At 36.4% G+C, this 23,351-nt stretch overlaps 1 protein-coding gene across 2 annotated transcripts in view; it reads right to left on the bottom strand.

Moving 5' to 3' along the window:
* The window catches only part of LOC138321574 (neurogenic locus Notch protein-like), a 51,544-nt gene that overhangs the window by 5,102 nt on the left and 23,091 nt on the right, over positions 1 to 23,351 (bottom strand). For both annotated transcript variants that reach the window (XM_069265342.1, XM_069265341.1), the window contains exons 3-22: positions 19,323 to 19,422; positions 15,055 to 15,266; positions 14,527 to 14,730; positions 12,808 to 12,948; positions 12,096 to 12,309; positions 11,312 to 11,775; positions 10,662 to 10,919; positions 10,110 to 10,232; positions 9,740 to 9,967; positions 9,047 to 9,160; positions 8,638 to 8,751; positions 8,166 to 8,452; positions 7,207 to 7,560; positions 6,486 to 6,794; positions 5,234 to 5,396; positions 4,638 to 4,791; positions 3,553 to 3,779; positions 2,977 to 3,201; positions 2,407 to 2,598; positions 228 to 2,156 (exon numbers count right to left, since the gene is read on the bottom strand). In XM_069265342.1, the coding sequence (XP_069121443.1) occupies positions 228 to 2,156; positions 2,407 to 2,598; positions 2,977 to 3,201; positions 3,553 to 3,779; positions 4,638 to 4,791; positions 5,234 to 5,396; positions 6,486 to 6,794; positions 7,207 to 7,560; positions 8,166 to 8,452; positions 8,638 to 8,751; positions 9,047 to 9,160; positions 9,740 to 9,967; positions 10,110 to 10,232; positions 10,662 to 10,919; positions 11,312 to 11,775; positions 12,096 to 12,309; positions 12,808 to 12,948; positions 14,527 to 14,730; positions 15,055 to 15,266; positions 19,323 to 19,422 (6,012 nt within the window). The remainder of the gene's footprint in view (positions 1 to 227; positions 2,157 to 2,406; positions 2,599 to 2,976; positions 3,202 to 3,552; positions 3,780 to 4,637; positions 4,792 to 5,233; positions 5,397 to 6,485; positions 6,795 to 7,206; positions 7,561 to 8,165; positions 8,453 to 8,637; positions 8,752 to 9,046; positions 9,161 to 9,739; positions 9,968 to 10,109; positions 10,233 to 10,661; positions 10,920 to 11,311; positions 11,776 to 12,095; positions 12,310 to 12,807; positions 12,949 to 14,526; positions 14,731 to 15,054; positions 15,267 to 19,322; positions 19,423 to 23,351) is intronic.

Genomic DNA, 23,351 nt, shown 5'->3' with positions numbered 1-23,351 from the left:
ATTTTTACTTTAAGTAATAAAGTGAAAAATTTCGTCAGGGCAAAAAAAATAAACAGAGTATTTGAGTTTGAGTAAATGGGGTTCAAATATATTGAAATATGATCTCGTGCAATGAGCCCCTTGTATATAGCAATAATGGAGCTTAGCTTGGAAAATGGCAATCAATCTGCAATGCATTTATTTTCAAGTAATTAGAAATACATGAATCCATGCCCTAAAATTCTCACCTCCATTAAAACATGGATCCACTCCATCACACTCATCCACATCCTGGTCACACCGATGACCTATGAACCCTGTGTCGACGCAGTTGCAGGTGTAATTACTGACGGTGTTGTCACACAGTCCACCATGTTCACACGCCGATGCACTGTCACACTCGTTGACATCCTCCTGACAGAGGTTACCATGGAAACCAGTCCCGTCACAAGCACATGTAAAAGAGGTAGTGTATGTGGTACACTCCACGCGGTTGTCACAGAGGAGGCGCTGGCAGGTCTCATTATGCCAGCCACAGGTGTCCACGACGTCAGCACAATCACACAGACCCTGGTAGTGGCAGACCCCGTTATTAGCACACGGACTACTGAAGCAGGAATCGATGATGTCATCACAGCGAGTACCGCTGTATCCAGGGTGACATGTACATTTATATTCACCGACACCGTCTACACAAGTTGCCCCATTCTGACAGCTGTTGTTCACACATTCATCTATGTTCTCCTCACAGTGTGTCCCTGAGAACCCGGTCACACACTCACATCGGTAAGCATCACCAGTCTCCAAACATTGGCCATTATTCTGACATGGAGATGAAGTACATCCCCGTTTATCTAGTTCACAGTTTATACCCTGGAACCCTGCAGTACAGTTACACTGGTACATGTTCACCAAATCAACACATGAACCATTATTTACACAAGGTGAACTGGAGCACTCGTTTGTTTCATTTTCACAACGGTCACCATAGTAACCCTGCTCACAGGTACAAACGAAGCCCGGATAAAACTTAAACTGTGACATGGAACTCTCTACACATGTGGCGCCATTTAAACATGGATTTGAAAGACATTCGTTGATATCTGTTTCACAGTGAATACCATTGAATCCCTCCATACACACGCAAAGATAATCCATCTCTGGAAGGGAAGAGTTATAAAAACATGAGCCGCCATTTTGACATTGATTGACTTGACATTTGTCGATGGGGATTTCACAGTTTGTGCCAGTGTAGTGTTGACTACACCTACACAAGTGGGAGGCCTTATCGTTAATACACTCCCCACCGTTCTGGCATGGTTTGTCCACGCAAAAGTCTGTAAACTGACAAAAAGCACCATAATACCCAGATGTACACTGACATTCATATCCTGTTTCCTTGGAGACACAGGAAGCATTGTTTTGACAGTCATGATTAAAACAGAAATTAAAGTTTTGACATTGTCTGCCTGTGTATCTCTGTACACAAGAACAATTATAATCCCCGTTATCCGGGTGAGGAAGACATGTTCCCCCGTTAAAGCAGGGGTCGGAAGCACAGATGTATTTATACTCGCACATCTCGCCAAAATAGTCGGTGGGACATGTGCACTTGTAGCCGTTAATGAGGTTCAGGCACGTTGCTCGATTTTGACACGGTTTGTCAGCACATTCATCGATGTCGTGTGAACAGTTTTTCCCGGACCAGCCCGGGAGACAGAGACATGAGTAATTAGAGGGGAATATGTCTGTACAGTTTATAGTGTTACCAGGGACACAGTTTGTCTCCTGACACATCCGTCGTACCGACTCACAGTACTGACCTGTGTACCCCGCCGCACACTCGCAACGGTAGGTCATGTGACCATCCACACAGGAAGCTCCGTTCTGACACTGATTGTCAACACAGTCATCAATGCTCTTTGCGCAGTCCAGGCCGTACCATCCAGGAAGACATGGACACTCGTAAGAATTCCAGATGTCAATACAAGCTGCATTAATTGGACAGGGGTCAGGGTCACACACATCGTTACCATGACAACCTAATTCGACCTTGTAAACCCCTGCCACTGTGAGGCCAGTGCCTAAATCAGTGCCATCAATATAATCCAGAGCTTTCCCGTTGAAGCTGATGTCTCGTAAACAGCCAAGAAAGTATCCAATCAAATAGATGGAACCTGTAAATAGTTACATTAGACCATTAGTTGACATACGATCACATACTGTATTTGATCAAATAAGTACCCCTGTAGAATAGGAGGTATTATTGCTAATGAAAAAGCATCACCAACATAGCCTCATCAACAGCTTTTGTAGATGACAAAGTTTAAGATAGCCAATTAGGTTCAAACTGTCTTTAATTCATAAATTGTTGATGGAATGATATTCTGGTGTAAGCCTAAATTATAAAGGATATGGTAAATATACCTTGTTGAAACGGTTTAGCTCCAATGTAGACTTCAATGGTAGGAGCCATCTCAGCAGAGAAAGGATCGAATGTTGTGTTGAGGGTTTGTGACATGCCATCCATCGCAACAACGATATCAGCGCCACGCCTCCTCCACTGCACATGGTGAAATAGGGCATCAGATATGATTACAGGGAACTCTAAAACACTTTCTGTGAAATGAAAAAAAAAATGTATACATAGTTTTCTGTATTAAAACAATATTTTTGTATTTGCCATGTTTATTAAACCATGATATCATATTGAAGAAAACTTTTTTTCAATAATTCTTAATATTTTTTAAGAGTTCTTGATGAAATACATTATTAGCAAGCTCTTTTTGCAGGTGAAACGATTTGCAAACTTGACTTTAAATTAATTTAAATGAATCAATATTCTGTGAACTGCTATTAGAGTAGTTTATCCATCATTGTTCAAGCAACTCAAGCAATTTATGATTATTATAATATTTAACGATATGCAGCAAAATTGAAAAGATATCATTTCCGAGAAAAGGCCTGGCACAGCATGCAACTTCTTATGAATATTACCTTGATCATTGAAAATAGCCACAACTTGGAGAGCCTGTCTGTACAGCCTGAACTCCAGACTGCCCATCAACTGACCACTTCTGGATACAAACTGGACATACATCATGGTGGACGTGTGCTGTCTGGTCTTAAAGTCCAAGGTCCCCTCATCTCCAAATGGAAATATTTGACGGTCAAGTTGAAGATGGGCATAACTGTTCAGGCCATTGTAGGAGGCAGATGCAACTTAATGAAATAGTAAATCAATGAAGCAACATAATGCACATGGTTATTGAATGGTATTCTTACTAATGGTTAGATGAGTATAATTGTAAAATGAAAACCTGGCAAGGAATACTGTCGGAGAAAATGTCAATAATAATACTATTAATATTTATAACTTACAGCCATTAGATAATGGATCCATGATTTTTTGGCAGAAAAACTTACTACACATATGTATATGCCTTTCACATAAGCTGCCACCCTGAACAAGCTTGATAATAAACCAAAAGCTATAAAGACCACTTGGCTATAAATACCATTCCTTCTCTATCTTTAGACAGGTTTGACTGTACTACATAAGTACGGCCTTACCTTGTGTACAGTTGTCTCCCTCGTAATTTGCTGGACAGGTACACGTGTGGCTATCCCATCCTCCAACACACGCTCCGTTGTTCTGACACGGAGACGGCCGACATGTTTCCTCTCTCGGACAGCCCGGAACAGCTAGAGGTGGATCATTACCAAATATGGAGGCCTGATTTGTCTGGAGGTCAACGGCGTGATTGTTGATGATTAAATCCTTGATGCAGCCTTCAAAACTGTGGTAGAGAATTTAACCTTTATGTCTATTCAAGACACAAATGTATTTGTTCTTTTGAATGTCAAATATATATGGGAACACATCAAAAAATATGCTATATGGCTAAGATTTTCATGTTTTCTCAAACAAAAAAATACCAAGAGTTAGGTTTCTTTGTTGTTGAGAAGTCCTTTGCTGATTATGAATGAAGTAGCTTTCACAGTTGTGACCTTCTGTTGACCTCATTGTTACTGAGAAGAATTTGTTCCTAGTTATTAAAGTTTTAGCTTACTTGACATCAGATACTCTGAAGGAAAGTTAAGGTCATCATTAAAAAGATCTGCTTGTCATTCATTTAAGCAGGTGAGCGTGAGGTACATTTACTTTGAACTTATAATTTGTTGTTGGTCCCATTGGAAATTGATGCTTAGCATTATACAAATATTACTTAGTCCAACCTCTCCAAGATACAGTCAAACCTGTTTATATAGGGCGCCAAAGGGACATAGACAAATGTCCTTTATAGACAGGTGTCCTTTATAGACAGGTGTCCTTTCTTTAGAGGTGTACATCCTTTATAACAGAGGAGTGTTCAGGATGGCGAGCGCTCGAAAGTGTTAGCGGGCGCTCGCTTCTGAACGGACATGAACAGAGCCCTGTTTAGGCTTTTTTTTAAAATAAATATTTATTCTGATAATAGTGCCAGAGCAAGTGCACCAGAGACCACCATGTCAAATGCATGTCTGGGAACCAGCTGCCGTTCAAGAAATTCTCTGTCGTGCGAGCGCTCACCATCCTGAACACACCTCAGGTCTGACTGTAATATGGTTCTACAAAATTTTCTCAGGTGACTTGACCTTTCACACTGCCTGCTCACCTGTCGTAAGTAGGAAGTGGTGTTTCTCTCACACGCCATTTGTTTACACCTGGGTGATCATGCAGTCGACCGTAAAACACAGGCATCTGAATCGTCAGAAAATTACCCACAGTTCCACTGGAGGTCCCTACAACTCCCGTACTGCTACTGGAAACTGGAAAGTATCATGTAAATGATAATAAATCAACAAACTACGTGTCGATTTCTGAGTAATAAAATGTATCTTTTATTATCTAATCATATAATCCAAGAGTTATAATTAGTACATACATGCAAAATTCATATTTATCAACTTCAAGACACAAACATGTTGAAGATGCTTTAATGGCTGCTTAAGGGCAAAATAATGAGTCCCTATACATGATTCTAACAAACAAACAAGTCAACAAGTAAACAAACTAAAATTACAGAAATATGCTTCTATGGTTGCTGTATACAATAACAGTCAACATCATGAACTCGAAAATGGCTAAACACTGAGTTATCACAGTGTTAGTCAAACGTAAAGTTTACAAGAATATAAGGTGAAAAGTTCAGTTTGAATGAACAAGGTTCAAATGCAGTCACTGTAGCAAATCCAAAGCCTAGGTACTTACCCTGAAGTCTGTACTGGCCAGCCCCTAGCCTCATGTTGATATAGAACCAGTCGCCATGATCCAGGTTCTCACCGACCTGACTCAGGTACTCAGAGTTAGAGGCCAGGATCTGCAATCTCAGCTGTCCTTTGTCCAGTATCAAGGCCATGGACTCAAACCCAAGCTAAAGAGAGTACCAACATGTCCATTGTCAAATATGAAGAGTTGTATGTCAGATACACAATTATATATAGTACAGTATAACTTGTCTAAACCGAACCCTGTATAAACCGGAAACTTGTCTATACCGATTAATTTGTTTGGTCCCGGCAAATTTCTTAATAAACTATAGTACCCAAAACCTGCATAATCCGGAACCTGTCTACTCTGAAAACCGGAACTGTCTAGGTAATGTTACTATACCTTTCTTTGTAAAATTAACTTTGGCAAACCGGCAGCAATGTTTTCACAACATGGGACTGATCATGAGGCATCTAAGGGGATTTACCTGTACCGGTATACTAAGGGTTAGATAGTGACAACTTTTCACTTTTCATTCGACGGTTTTGTTACATGTACATTGTATTTGTGAATACTTTTCACGGGCAATTTTAACAATGAAACATACACATAACTTCTGAGAGTTCATTTGAATGTAGAACACCGGGAGAAATGGATCGTACATGTACACCTCAGAAACCAAGAAAAGGAAGGATGGAATTCTGTGTTCTACCATGTACATATGTGAGAATAAATGTTTGTGCTGTAATAAAAAAAATTCTTCTGATAATTTCCATGTGAACATATTGTGATAAGGTTCTATTCTCTATAAACCGGGCACCTGTATAAACCGAACAAATAGACTGGTCCCGTTCACATCCAGTTTAGACAAGTTATACTGTACTGTAAATCAAGACCAGAATTTCATTTGAATCAGAGATAATCTTAGCCTTAATTTGATGCTGGCATTCCCACAAAATTGTTCCATGAAAAGGTGTTCAAGAATGGAGAATTGCAGAATTTATCAAATATGCAGAGAGCTGTACTCAAGTTTAGGAATGCATACATTGGTGTATTTGAAGTTCATTTCTCCAAATACAATACAATCTACACTATACTTCAAGTATGGATCTATTTCAATTTCTCAGATCAGTAAAGACTTTTAAACAAATAGTTGCAGTCAGTTAGGGTTCATGGGACCAACATCTACACTATGAAGACTATAACGTCGTTAGAGCATATAAATCAGTTCAAGTGATCTAGATTTACGTACTGTGTAGGCTATGATTCCTGAAGGACTAGTTGCCGACACCCAAAGTGACATCTGTGTGATTTCCTGGATTCCAGCAAAATGCAGCATAGATGCTGGAACAAAGTGAGCCTCATTCTGATGCTGGCAGAGACTATGATCAAACCCAACTGGGCAGTCACAGTATCGTCTGCTCCAGGCATCATGACAAGTGCCACCATTTTGACAGTATTCTGATGAACAGTAGTCATGTGACACACATCCAGCCAATGGGAGGGCAGATGACAAATTAGAAGACATCAAGTTGATTCTGTTTCCGCTGATGGTCAAATCCTGAAGTAATGATATTGAATACATATAAACCTTCAAATAACTTTTTTACTGTGAGAATAGTCCAGAAATTAAAATTGAATATACATGTAAATGTATGAAATAAAATGTAATATTATCTTAGATGTAGTTCTGTTACTATAACAGCCAATTTTAGTTGATTAAACCAGTGGGATATTACCATATTTAAAATCTGTTAAAGATGTTAACAATTTTGCAAAATATAAATGCTTTTCATATCTATAATAATTTGAAAATTATTGCCCAATGATTTAAAAAAAAAAAATGGCCTCTTGTTTTGAAGCCACATAAATTAGAAGTTAGCAGGGCTACAATCAGATCTCAACTTTGAATTAAAGAGCGATGATCTTCAAGATATTTGGTTGCCACAACTATTTTTTGGATGAATATTTACCCGTAAGCATCCCACATATCCCTGTGGCATGGTAAGCTTGCTGCGCTGGTATGGTGTCAGGGTTGGCAGACCCCCCACAAACAGGAAGTTCTCCAGCAGCCATTTTTTATCAGACTCTGTAACTTTCAATGAAAGCTGGCAGGTTCTTGTATCATAGCAACTGTCCGGATCCAGAGTGATGTTGGTAAAGGGTGATGAAAGTGATACCTGGATCGTGTGGTCATAAACATCCAGAACAGGGGAGGTAAGCGGGATATGACCGGTCTTTATCTCGTCGCCAATGTCTAATGTCACTATCAAGGCTTTCTGGGACAACTCCAGGCTGACATGCTGGTAGGTACTGTCACTATTGACCTGTAAAATAATTTAAATTTAAATTTGAACTTATTAATAATTAATTTAGTCATTAACTGCCACTTTAATTCTGTACCATCATAGCAGAGACCAAAATGTTTCTAATAATCTAGATGGCTGAATAAATAACATTTAACAAATCGCATTTGTTTTAACTCTAAACAATTCTTAGTTTCCACAGATCATTACAGTAAAACACTGTTATAACGAACCTCTTGGATCAACAAAATCAATTTGTTATACACACATTACAGAATGTTAAAGGAACATTGACAAGGGATAAAATCTCTACATCTAAAACTAGTTTTTTCATGTTATATTGATATGTCAATTCATTTTATGCTGCAAATTGGTCATTTTTGGTTTGGCTTTATCCATGAATTTGCTGTTATCATGGTCATTATAAATATATCTCATGAAATATAACATCTTCTATTTCATTCAACAAATTTTGAGAATGAACTAGGAAGAAAAATTTGTGCTCAGTGAAAACACATTTATTAGATTCGTGGTACATTTTTGAAAATGATGAATTCTATCTTTTATTATTTCTATCAAAAGGAATCCCTTCAATACCTATGGGAGCAGGGATGTAAACAACTTACCCCTGAGGTAAACAAGAGAACTCCTGATGTTACAGATGTGGTGAAGGACAGATGAATTGTCACAATGTCCAGTGTCTTCTGTGATGAACTGACCAGGGAATGCAGGGGAGGAAACTGGACGTAACTCTTGCTGTCAAATGTGGCCGAATGAACGAGCTGACAGGTATCTCCAGATACACCATGTTGACACTGACAACGGAACTGGTTAATGGCTGGTTCAGTACAGGTACCGCCATAGTGGCATGGCGATGGGGAACACTCGTCTATATCTTCTTGACAAGTTGTACCTAAGGTAAAATGAAAATTCAAAGAACAGAGATAATTTCGGTGCATAGAACAAGATTCCAGTGCTCATTTCAATTTCAAATGAGATTTTATGAAATACTTCTGAACATGTGTTAACATTTAATAAAACTACAATTTACATTCAAAGAATTTCAATTTCAAAATATGAATTTTCTGCAACTCTCACCTGTAAACCCTGGCGGACATAAACATTCATAATTGTTTACTAGATCCTGACAGGTGGCGCCACCGTAACATGGATCCCCAACACAGTCATCAATGTTTATTTCACATGTAATCCCTAAAAAACAGACAAGAAATCATTTCACTAACACATCATTAATTTTGCTCATTGCTTTTTTTTGGATAAATTATTACTTCATCATTTATAATTTAACGGGAATACGATTGTTATATTCGGCCAGGTAATTCTTTATGCACTCAGTGGCATGAAAACTGTTTGTTTTGTATTTGAGCAGAATATTTTCCATCATGACAAATATACGATGTTGATTAGGGGATCCCAAAACTTAAACCTGATCTGGAACAAAAATATTCATCTGTAAACACTTAACAAAGATCAATTATGTGTTTACCTGTAAATCCAGGTAGACAATGGCAGGTGAAACTGTTGTTACCATCCACACAGGTCGCATTGTTAACACAAGGGTCAAGGTCACATTCATTGACCTCAATATCACAAGTGACACCTGGTAAGTATGCGGTCAAGGTCAAACAAATACCATAAAATACCATAAACAGTACAAATACTTTGATTTTCAATTGTAGGGAAAATCTGGTATAAACTGTTGACTGTGTTGGAAAAATCATAAGATTTTATCAGCAATAATCAGACAACCAACAGAGCAACAAATTACAGATTTCAACATTTTATGACCAGATAATGCGAAAGCTTCTTCAAAAACAATTTTTCAAACAAAATTATTTTTAATATTCAGCAATAGTGAGCGATGGGTCATTTTCACATATCTAAGGACTTTTCAAGGTCAAAGACCAACAGTAATTCCATCCTTTTCTAGGTCTGATGTATATTCAAGGATCTTTAAGGTCTTAAAGACTTTTTAAATGATCTTATTTCAAAGCATTCTAAAATTCCTAAATGCTTAATTATTGAAATTTTAAGCTACATCCATGGACTTTTAAGGTCCTAAAAGAGTTTTCAACCTGTTGTACAGAAACTTTGAGTTTAATTACAAATTATTTGAAAATTTTCGGTTTTTTGTTATTACATACTTGTTTTAAAACTAAACTTTGAATGAATGACCTACCTGTATATCCTGGTGGACAGATACATGTGTACCGATTGACCCCATCAATACAGGTGCTGCCATGGAGACAGGGATCAGGGTCACACTCGTCAAGGTTGACTGAACAATTTACCCCTGTGAACCCTGGTAAACAGGTACACTTGTATGTGTTGACAAGGTCGTGACATGTAGAATTGTTTTCACATGGTTGACCTTCACACTCATTGATGTCAAGGTCACACAATGAACCTAAAATAGAAATATTTCAAACAGCATTAATATTTTAGTCAGAATGAATAAGTCAAAATCAAGCAATTCATTTTAGTGATTGCTCAGAGTATTTTATTTAACAAATATGAGAATTTGATACTATAAGAATATTTGTGCTCACCTGTATATCCAGGTGAACAAATACAGGTGGCGTTTCCTGCCTCGTTACTACAGGTAGAGCCCTGGTGACAAGGAGATGGATTACAGGAATCTACAATGGTATCACACAACAGCCCAGTTGTCCCTGTAAAAAAGAACACGCAATGTCTTACATGTATTTATATAACTAATACATTATGATTTTCACGGCAGCATTCAATTTTTATAAAAAACAAACAATTTTCCATGGGTGATAATTGGGGTGGTTATCTCGTTTGTCTTTCAGATATACCTAACCAGTCAGAGTTCCATTCTGACCTGCACTAAAGTGAAAAGATAATGGGCCATATGCCAAATTATGTGGGTTTTCTACAGTAAGCATACTAGTTTCCTTTATATCTAATCTATAGGACCCCTAATGTGTGCTATTATTAGGGCCACGAAAAGCGATTTGTATCAGTTGTATAACTTATTTTGCATCAATGTAAAATAGAGATAACATATAGCTGCTTTCTACATACAAAGAATTTGACATAAAAAATTTAAATCAGAATTTGTGAGAGAGCCAATTAACCTGGCTGACAGCTACAGACAGGAGGCCCTCCAACAGTCTCCAGACAAATGCCGTTGTTCTGACATGTGGTGACGTTGCATTCTTTTACATCCATCTCACATTTAGTCCCTTCCCAGAATTCTGAGCAGACACAAAGGAAGCTGCCAGGCAGGTCCACACAGGTGGCTCCATTCTGACAGAGGAGCGGGTCCAAACATTCCTGTTTGTTATCCTCGCACCGGTTACCTGTCCATCCCGGGGGACACTCACATCTCTCACCTGTAATTAACATTTAACCAATACATTTACTAATTAGGAATGTTATTTATTTATACTTATCACAATTTATGTTTATTATTTCTACTGGAAAATATGCTACTCCTACACATATTTTTTTCACTTCATTTTAGGTTCTCGTACCCAATGAAAACCATTTTTAACCTCAAACTATATCTACGTTATATGATATTCAGTGTCCTCCAAACACGTGTATACCAATTTTCAATGAAATCAAACCATATGAAAATTGTATCCATTGTAGGAGTCATGGCAGCCATCTTGGATTTCTCAGAAAAAAACTCCAAGCCCTATCCCACAAATACATATCAGCATGAAAGAGTGAAAGATTGAAAGATTCTCAATTCAAAGCAACTTTGCGTGACATAGTTTACCTTGGTTGGTGTTGTTACATGTTCCTCCATTTAGACAGGTGAGTGTACATGTGTGTACCTCTGTGTCACACACCTGTCCTGTGTAACCAGTCACACATGTACACATATACCCTGCCTGACCATCTGTGAACTCCACACAAGTTCCCCCATTCAGACATGGACTGGACTCGCATTCGTACACGTCACCTTCACACCTGTCGCCAAGGAAACCTGGTGGACACTGACAGGTGTAGTAGGGTGGAGTGGTTAGGTCCCCTACACAGGTGGCACCATGGAAACAGGGCGACGGGTCACAGTAGTCGGTACGTATCTCACACACCAGACCAGCGTAGGCAGACAGACACTGACACACAAATCGGTCACCTTCATCCACACATGTCCCACCATTCTGACAAGGGTTGCTATGACAATAATCAATGTGCGTTTCACAACGGCTTCCTGTCATACCAGTGGGACACTCACACCTGACAAAGCAATAATCATAAGTGAAATACCGGATAATGTATGATTACATTTCTTGTATGAACAAATGAATTTTGGAAAACAAAGCTGGACAAATCACCTGCATTTGACTTAATAGGGATCTACAATCTGTAAGAATCCCTTGGCGTCAATATTTTTTAATCTAATAGAGACTAAGAAAATAAAAATATATTATGTATAACTTCTTACTTAAATTGATTTATGATGACTTTAGCTGTTGAAGTTTGAATTTTGACCCATTAAATGTTCATCGTTTTAGATTTTTAGACATCATGTGTGCTTAATGGGTTGAATACCATACCTGAATGTGTTGACATCGTCCACACAGACTTGGTAGTCTGGACATAGTCCAGGTCTACAGTCGTCAATATCTGTGCCACAGGTGATACCGGAGTACCCCGGGGCACACAGACACTGGAAACTGTTTGGGGTCTCATCCGAACAGGTCGCTCCATTCAGACAAGGGTTACTCTCACACTCGTCGATGTCAACCTCACAGCGTGGCCCTGTGTAGCCTGCGGTTATCAATAGCAGAAAGAGTATCATAATAATACTGACTATGAATCAATAAGGACTGTAGGTCTACTTATACTTTAAGAGATTTATCATATATATACATATTATATTAAGTTGCAACACTTCAATAATGATAACAATACATTTTGAAACACAACTTTTTCTTTCTTTTTAATATCATGAGACATTATAAAAGTTGTAATTTTAATTGAAAAAAGAACCCTGAGAAAATCCAACAAGGTTGATATTTAGCAATAAACTAACAATGTGCAGAGCCTCCAACTATATTCGATGAAGAAAAGCATTGACAGACCCCCAGGAGTCACCGCTCTATCACTATAGTAGTTTCGTACGTTTCCAACGATGGCAGAACAGGTACAAGGTGTCAAACAAGGCGTAACCACTGCAATATCCCATTTTGTTTAAAAGTTTATCACACTCAATTTTTTTAAATCATACAGGGTGTTAATGCTTCACATTGTTTTTGCTGTACCTACCTGCGACACATGTGCAGTTGAAGGCATCAATTTTATTGTTACAAGTTCCACCATTGCGGCACGGTGAGGAGGCACATTCGTCTATATCAAACTCACATAGGTCGCCATGGTAACCAGGCTTACAGTAACATGTGTAGCCACCTACAATAAGTACATCAAAATTTTAACAAAGTAAACTTATTTCTGTAAAAATTCAGCAATAAAAAATCAATTGAACCAAGAAATCTTTAGAGAAAATGGGAAATCTTGTCTGGAGTAACTATTATCATGAGCAGGGGCACATAAATCACATGTGGGACACTTGCCAGGTACTGCCGGCTGGTTGGTATTTTTTCTCTGGGTACTCCGGCTTTCCTCGACCTCCTAAACCTGGCATGTCCTTACGTGACCTGTTCATAGGATGTTAAAAGTATGAAATCCAAAGTCGGGTCCCCCAACTGGCACGTAGAGAGCATGTTGACTCATATGTCATATTTTGATGTGCCAATAAAGAACAGTAGTTCAAAGAATTCTAGTAACGGTCAACCACAAATTTAACCTCAGTCTATGAAACATATTTATTCCCTCCCCCAACCCCTAACAAAACTCCATAAATTATTAGTTTTCTGTAGGTGTTTGATCAGGTGCACAATCTAGCTTATTGCTTTGAGTCTTTTGTGTATAAATCAAAACAAATGAGAGATTGCCTTCTATTGAAACTGCAGATTCAAACGAAAAATTCTTTAAAATTCCATTTTTGGACAAAAGATTTTTTAAAAGCTAATGCTTTGGAGCCTGCTTGTTGGGTATTTCGGTAGCATTAGTTTCTAAAGTTTAAGGTGTGGGTTGGACAATATAAAATAAATTATTTGGTTCTGAAGCCTCTTAATGGTCCTGTGTTTTGTGTCCCCTCTAGACCCTCGTAACATTACACTGAAGTGATTGGGTCTAGTCAATAGCCCCCCTTTACTTTACAAATGGCACAGTCGAGTGCATGCAGAATGTCTATAAAATTGTCCCTTCATGTCTGATCTCATAGAGGATACACTTAGACTGTAGAACAACTAAATCCCTAATGGCTTTCTGGTACAGAGCCACGTCATGGAATCAGCAAAGTTTAATAAAACTATAGCCTTTAACATGCACATGAAACTTTAGCATAATATGTAAATGGTCTCCGATGGTGTTTGGTATACATATATCTCGTGTGACTGGCGTACATTATCCTCTCGTTAAACATTAAAATGTATATGATCACCAAACTCTATGCAGAGTATGCAATGTTCGTAAAGATTTACATAATAGTTATGGGTATATAATGGAAATTAGATGTCTAGAATGGATATTGAAATTGATCACAAATCATTCTCGGATGAAATCATTTATTGCAAACTACTGAAAATCAACCATCTTTTACATGCGAATCATTTTTGTGAATTTTGTACTAAAGGAAAGTTCATGGAGGTTTATCCCCAAGAATTAATATCATCTTCCTTAATTCTATATTGTATTGAAATGAATAACAGTTCTTTTTTTTTTCTTTTTTTTTTTAAGTATTCAGAATTGGCTCGTCATCTACATAGCATATGTTTAGAATACAATTTTTAAATTCTATCATAGGACATCTCCACTCAATTGATTTGAAATGGAAATCACAAAATTTTGAAGCTGTGAAAGACAGTTGGTTTACTACCATGTGAACTGTATATATTTAATCCACCATTATAGAGTTTACTGTACCTGTAGGTTTATCCACACACAGTGCATTCTGTCCACATGGGTCCCTGTTACAACTCCTCACCACTGCCTCACACCTGTCCCCGATAAATCCCTCCACACAGGTACAGGTATAGCCATCAACACCCACGTGACACGTTCCACCGAACAGACACGGTCCACTGAGGCAGGGGTCCAGGAGGGTGTCGCACTCAGGCCCTGTAGCACCTGTACAGTGGAAAGTAATTCTCAGTCAAGTATCAATTTTTTAAGGCATCTTTATTAACAAACTGTAGGTTGCTGAGTGTTTCCACGATTTCATCATTCTCTTACAAACTACAGCTTGCCATTCACAATTTTAACTATAAACAGGAAAATTAAATTTTTAGTGTTTTTGAAAGTTCATCTGCATGATTGTACAAATTTTCTAAATATTTCACATAAAAAAATTTCATGACTATAGCAATGTCCCGAAAAATCACAAAAATATCCTACATGCAAAAACAACCAGTCTAGGTTAGACAGACTTAAATGTATACTATATGTAGGTACCTTCCACACAGGAACAAGTGTAGGCCCCGTGGGTGTTCTGACACGTCCCATACGGCTGACACGGTGGACTGGTCTGGGTACATTCGTTCACGTCCTCCTGACAGGTGAGTCCAGTATAGGCCTGTGGACACTGACACACACCACCCTCACATCGCCCTCCGTTCTGACAGACCGGGCATGGCACAACACTCTCACAGTGGTCACCGGTGAAACTGAAAGTAGATAATATTGTCAGATGAAATATCATAATCATACTGTATTCAAGGATGTGATTGATCTGCGATCCGCAAAGGGAGAGAATTTCGCAACAAAAAAGGGAAACCCTTCCCCTAATAATAAGGTCATTTTATCTTTCAGATCATATCTGGCATAATTTGTTTCTCATAAATATTCTTCAATCAGAGAAAATCCTTAGAAATGAAGAGGAAGCACATCCTTGATGTGCATTAAGAATACTTGTTGGATTCTGCTATATTATTTATCAGCTAAAACATTGACTAAACCAAAATGGGGGCTGGATAGGATGGGACAGAGTGGACATGGGTAGTATTATTGTGCCTATAAACTATAATGTTGCACTTATATGATATTCCTAAGATTCCGGTATGACAATACTTGATTGTGCCTTTATTTAATACATGTAACATTTTGATAAGGCAGCATCATTTTATAGAATGGTTGTTGATATAATTGGTAACCTCTACAGCATGCCACAGCTCTGAGCAATCTCAGAATACAAAGTTTGCCATTTAATCAAGGCTCAATAAGTATACAGAAAATTGTGAGATGTTACAGCCATGCCTCATTGCCATTGATTACCTCCCTTACATTGATTATCTCCCTTTCATTGATTATCTCCCCTTATTGACCTCCCCTGTGACCAAAGCCTAATTACACCACCGATGCTAGCCTAGCCAAGTATATTGACAGTTTGGTGAGGCGTTACAAACAGAGCATACAAATTTACGCTTAGCCATAAAATTGCTGAGGCTCTAGTAAATACAACCTCAACCTTGAAGTGCAATAAACAGATGAAAGATCAGGAGAAGAGCCTGAATCTCCACGGACACCTTCCATCAAACTTGTTCACTAAATAAGTAATATTTTTATCCTGACAGCTAGATATTCCTTATTAAGTCTTAATGTACATATTAAGCCCTTCCCGGTGTTTCTTGATAAGCTGTAAGCCATACAATAACATTACTTATCATATCTATGTTTTAATCAAGAAATCCCACAACTTTGCCGTGTCATAATATTAATGGAAACCAGCAGATTTAACTAGATCACACAAAGAAATAAAAACTTGACAACAAAAATGAAATATCAAAAGTAAATGATTAACAATTTGATCTATCTACAGGCTAATACAACCATGTATAATGTATTTTTAACATATTTCTAATTTATTTATAGGAATCAAACCATACAATAAATCTATAAAAAATTAGAATACTTCAGTGATAACTTTTATGAAAGGAAATGCCTAATTATTTACAGATGAGAAATATAATTAAATTAAATGGCTGCTTTCAATCTTTACAACCTCACAGTACAGAAAATGAAACTGTCTGGAAGTCTAAAGCCAACTGTAAAGTGACACATTGATTAGTCTAAGGGACATTAATCCCACCACCATGCCAGGGAGCACGTCAAAGTTTTAAGTTATGCAAGAGGAAATTCCACTAATCTGACTGTGAAATCGGAACCAGTGATCATCGCATTACTTCTGAGTCATATGTGCTACAGTGACACCCTCCAACACCCTCCGCTCATTTAACACTGCATTCTTTCATTAAATCTTGTGTCTTCCGCAATGAAATTCCGGAGATCAAAGGAATTTTTCCTTTGAAGTTCGGGACTACCAACAAAAAAGCAATTTTGCTCGTCCTTCATAATTATGGGAGCTGTCAATTGTTACTATTTTACATCATCTTGTCCACGCTTTGTTACCTCCAGACACTGGTGAGTTCCAGTTTGACAAAAGTCTTTAATACCCAGCTATCAGATCCATAAAGGAATGAATGTGTATTTGACTTTTTTATCCAGTGAAATTGCTTTTGTCTGCCTCAGCTCTTAATAGTCTGCCTCTTTCCTTTCCAAAACATGAATACATTAATGACTGATGTTGTCTGGTTTTTCAAGAAAAATTTCTATCATTTTATGTCATTTTTGCATCATTGAGCATAATAGAGAAATAAAATATATGATTTTTGTTTTATTGAAAAATTATTTAAATAGCCAACATATCACCTTTAGAGAACAGTCCGGGTATTAAAAGGAGAGAAGTTGAGATCTAATTTCTTACCACAAAGCATTTAAAAGATTAAGTTGAATATTGTATGTTAAAATAAAGGTAATTAAAATTTAATTTAATTTTCCTTTTAACACCTAAAACATATTTTTAAATCTTTGGAATGCAATTTACTACATTCAATTGTGCCCTATATAGAACTAAGTAGATCTTTTTGAAGGGAATCCATATCAAGATGTTTAAAGATGCTTCACCGCAACATGATATTCATCATTTGAACAAAAATTGGTAATTAATCGTGTGGACATATATGTCTAATTAACACAAAAAAATAATATGAAATAATCTTTTTTGCCTTTGGTCCATGCGCAACCAGTACTTCATTCCATATATGATATAGTGCCAAGGAATTTTTTCAGGATGCAATTCATTATTTTTAATATTTTTATCTTGAAGTAAAATTATATTAGAAGCTCAAACTTTTCATTGGTGGTAATGGTGTAAAGTAAGTAACTTTTGTAACTGATGAAAAATACTTACTCATCTGCTCCTTTTTTGATAGTGAAAAAATACCATTTGTCAGCAGTGGAGCATCCTTAATAGTTTATAATTTAATCAACACATCTACCAATAAAATTTTATTTAAACCTTAACAATGGTTTGAAGATGATCTATATGGGAAATTAAAAACCTATCTTCATTCACATTCTAAAGATTATGCAAGGACCGCAGATAGTAAAAGACTCTTTAAATGTTAGAACTTGAGTGATGAAAATTTTTTATCAACCATTGTCACTGGTGTTACTGATCAAGATGGAGGATCTGATAACATCAGATTTATCTCAAGTTATTTACCCCTGAAATATTAAAATGGACCATTCTAGCTTCAGTTTAAGAAGAGTTCAAATGTGTTCTAAGGGGTGATACAAGTAATTTGAGACTAACCACGTGTATCTCCGATCACTAGATTTGTGGTTTGTAATAAACGGACATAAAAGTTCTCTCGGAGAAAGAGAAACATAAACAGATGTTATGCAATTCACTATAAACAAAATGGAGAGTATAAAATGTCAATTTTTTGTATTTTCTGGTAGCTGCACTGTGCACTAATTGGTGGCTGCATGTGCAATGTAAGGCAGTTTACGAGGACAATACAATATCGCCTGTGATCACTAGAATACCCCCCTTAACAGAACCGCCTGGATCCCGAGTCTATGGCTAGCGATCAGATCTAAATTTCATTCAACACAATGACAGATTTCAAAAAACAAATGTGTGACATTGAAATTTAAAGCCCCTTCATTGTCATGCTAATTTCAATTACCAGTGTGCATGCATGTTAAAAGTCCATGACAATTCACCTAAGAATTTCTCATACTAACTATACATTCAAAGCACAATGTGTACGCTTATAATGCTACAAATTATATTTTTCAATTAATTTGGAAAGAGGCAAGAAGGGTACACACAAAATAATTGGAGAGGACCTTTATAGGCTTTGCCTGTTGTCTAATCCATTTATCAATACAATAATATAATATCTTTCTCTGTAATTCCTGTATAACGTGTATTGTTTAATAAAATATTTTGAAAGAAAGAAAATAATTTGTAATCAAGTGATAATTTACAAATTAATTCTTACTGGAGGTACATTTTAGAATGTTTTTACTTTTGACTAAATTATTATAAATAAGTCTTAAATTGTATTTAAAAACAAATACTGGTATGTAATAGGGTCAGATTTTGTAACCATTACTAAGTATTTATGGTACAATGTACTACTATCGATAAACCGCTTCACTTTCCCATGTATGATATTTTGCGTCTACATTATTTTCAACATATACATGTACAGTGTATATGCAAATACATTTTGTGATCAAGGGCTTTTATACATTTACTCATGAACAATTAACAATTTTGATTCGTGTTTTGAGCTATGTAGCGAAATACCACAAAAATTTGTACATGAAAAAAAATTGGTTTACAGTAATAAAGTAATTATTTGACTTACCCAGGTGGACAAACACACTTAATGACAGAGTTTTCAATCAAACAGGTGCCACCATTGATACAGCTATCTGACTCACAGGTGAGCTGTCCATCCAAAAGATCTGTAACATACAAATAATTATACCATCAACATTTAAATTCATCAGAAATTATTAGATCTTGGCCAAGGTGTTACGAAACAGTGGAAAGCCAAGTAAATACATAATACAGTATTAATCCAATATTTAATTTTAAAGATGCTCTACTGCTGACAAAAAGTATTTTTTTCTCTATCAAAAACAGAAACAGACGAATTAGTATTTCTCTTCAGTTACAAAAGTTACTTACTGAGCACTATTACTACCATTGAAACTTTGAGCTTCTAATTTTACTTAAGATAAAAATATTAAAAATAGTTAATTGCATCCTGAAAAAAATCTGTGCTACTGTTTCCTATATGGAATGAAGTACTGAGTGGGTATGCACCAAAAGCAAAATCATGTATTTTATATAAATTTTTGTGTTAATTAGACATATATATACACGATTAAACAACAATTATTGTTCAAATGATGAGTATCGTTTTTGCTCTGTCGGCGGTGGAGCATCTTTAAGTGCCCCCCCTGCCCAATAACAAAAAGTAGCCCTTCCTCCTTTTTGGGAGACGTTACCTTAGGCGATTCATTTACCTTGAATTAAATGTAGAATGAAAATCAAAATATAAATACCATAAACTTTCTTTACTTTATTTCTTTTACAAATTGATTTGTCACTGGTTTTTGCAATAAGCTTGTGAAAGGTCTAAATGGTCTTAATTATTATGGTCAGTCTATCAATATCCTCCATTTTGAAGTTTCCTGGGTATACTTATTAAAATTATCGAATATAGTGTTAAGTTTGATACCCAATAGTTAGTTCGGTGAAATACTTTGAATTTATTATTGCATATAATAAAATATATCAACTTCTAAAAATAAAACACACAAGGCTCATGCTAAATTAACAGATCATAAATGATTAGCAACAAAACACTTTCACATTTAAGAATTACAAAACCAAACTATTGTTTTGAAACCTTTCTTTCTAAACTAATTCAATGAGCCTGAATTTGGCTTTCCTCAAAGAGTGAATCCCAAGATAATATCGGCCCTGAAATAGACATAATTTGGTTAGACGGCACCAGACCCTGGGAATGAAAAGCCAGACGAGAACGGTTTACGCTTCAGTACATTGAGAACTGTAGGGTATCCATGACATTGAGCTCCGTAACTCGATCACACAGCTTTTGTCTGGCTTCAACACATACATCTTCACACATAATCAACAACTTTAATTTCATCGTAATTAAATTAAAATCCTACAAAAATAAACTTCACCAAAAAAAACAATTAATGTAGTTACATTGCACTTCTGTGCACACGTAATTATAACCAAATGGATTTCTACACTGTCAACCCATTTACATGTTAATTTTGCTGAAATTTAATTTGTTTTTTAAAACTCGAGGGATCTTAACATGACAACTGTAAAGACACCATTATACCTAGAATGTTTTAACAAAAATGAGAAGAATAAATCTCGGAATATAAATATTGCTATACAGTTACATATAAATAGTGTCTAAATGTGCTGAGCTGTTGAAATAGCCCTGAGTATGTCCATGTAGCCATGGTAACTGGTGACAACCCGAATCCCACTTGCCCAAGTAGCCTCATGCAGTGTTTAGTGAGTTGTCTTCAGTGCATACAAGATTAGTGTCCCAATCAAACAGTGTGAAGAGCCGGAATGAGATGTGTCTGTCACAGCCGCCAGATGCTTCGGGGACCGCCTTCTGAGTCATGTGCTCAAATGGTTTATGGTTGAAAAGTAATTAAAAAAAGGACCAAGAAAAATAGTTTTAGGGTGACCAATGCCTTAAAAATGTGCTTTTGTTTCAGTGGTTTTTTTTTTTAAACATTACAGTCATGGTAATTTATAACGCTTTAGCTACAGTGACACTATATCTATATTTAGTTACTTGTTAATAGTGTAAATATTTAACAGCTATATATCTGTAGTGTAATGCGAAGTGATTTCCAATACATTATTCAGGGTACAATCATCAATTAAATTACTGCACATGACGACCTCCAGACGTGCTAGTCAAATTACTGTACACAAGAACATTACAGAGTTAGGACAAAGGAATTCTAAACACAAAGATCACAATGATGAATGCAACTAATTCCTTTGTGTTAAGTCTTAAAATACATGTATTTTCTTCAACTCAATCTTTTAAATTGAAATTTAATACGATTCACTAAGATCACACAATTATTAAAACTATAAAAACAGAGCTAGAAAATTCATGCTTTTCCTCATGAACTCCATGACCATATTGAACTAGTATGATTTTTCAACATTTAAAGGCCCCAATTCATCATCATTGTAAGTCACAATTTTTTTGATAAAAATTCTTTTTACCCCAAATACCAACCAATACATAATTATTTCTTTTGACTATACCTAGTCACTAAAAAGCTTTCCGCTTTCAATTTTGATATTGATAAATCTGTAATATTACATATATAGTAATACTTATATAGTTTATCGAGATTTTTTCCCCCGATTTGACGTATAAATTAATGTTGCAATTTTTCATCGATTGCATTTGATGTTCTGATAATTAGTAAAACAGCAAATACAAAAGATTTAGGATGTAGACAAAGAAGATTAACCAACATGGCACTGATTGTAGTCTGGTATATTCTTTTTTTCTATATAAAATCTCTATATATTCCACAATGATTTAATTTATAATCGTGAAGTCACTGTGTCAGACTATACAATGAAATCTCCCATATATTGTCCCCCATCATCTATCTATAATTCCGAATCTAACGGGCAAATTGATGCCGACTTCCTGACATTTTATTAGTTCTCTCCCAATTATCCCTCCTGCAAAATGCCATGCTTGGCCAACATACCATTAAGTAAGTATATGGTTTAATGTATAGGAATGGTGATGAAGCTTAATGTGGATATGTAGATGGCTGGGATTGTGGTCGATGCTGGACTCTAGTTGGTATTAAGATCTGACGTAGGGTTTCTCCCTATAACCTAATTTCTTGTTTGTATGCTGAGCCACTGACCACTGTCCGGCCCCACTGGACACACAATCAGATTACTACTACCTCCCTTGTGGATGGACAATTAGATAAAGACACAAACGGACACAAAAGTTTCCTTTTGAAGGTCAATCAAAGTCGGACACATTTGCCTTTAAGATAACTGAACTTAATGATAAAAAGATATGGGTTTCTTTATTATATACTCATCCCAGAGAAATGTTCACTTTCATCCCTCAAACACTAGTACATGTACTACATTGTTACCAAGTGAATGTTTTGGAGACAAAAGTGGAATATTAAAGAATGGCTATCCAACAGTGGGTTATCTCCCCTGGTAATGCTCCGTTATTGTCTTTATAGGAGCTGATTCAACCAATTTACATAACATGTATACATTTCTTAGTACAGCAGAAAATGGAAATGGTCAGGAATGAAATTTGTCTCGCTATAATACATTGAATTACAATGTGTTAACTCATTCACCCCTGAAGACACATTTAGGCTCTTCTAATTCAAAGACTAGACCAGTCCATTATGAAATCACAGGGGTGAATGAGTTGAGGTGCTCAATTTCTATGGACCATGAGACATGTAGGGATAAAAATTTGGTTAATTCAGCACTTGATCATGAAATTGTGGTTGATCAGCTACCTTGGGATAATACAAACAGTTATCTCCCCTTAAAACTACATTTCTAGGTAATTTGATGAATCCAGAACAAAAGAAGACCAGAATAGCTATTATAAAGGTGTTAAGTGATATATGTAGCTAGAAAATTCTGCTGAACTCACAGTTTAGAAATTTACATAAACTGTGCAGAGAACTTAATCATCAATCCATGCTGTGATCCCAAGACATAAATCTTATTTCTGTGAACGTTTGTTTATGACCTCTTGCCTGTATCTCGTTAAGAATTAAGCACAAGTAGAAGAATAATTTTG

The sequence above is a fragment of the Argopecten irradians genome, chromosome 4 (assembly GCF_041381155.1).
Source record: "Argopecten irradians isolate NY chromosome 4, Ai_NY, whole genome shotgun sequence".
NCBI lineage: Eukaryota > Metazoa > Mollusca > Bivalvia > Pectinida > Pectinidae > Argopecten > Argopecten irradians.
This window is presented reverse-complemented; position numbering and strand designations above follow the sequence as displayed.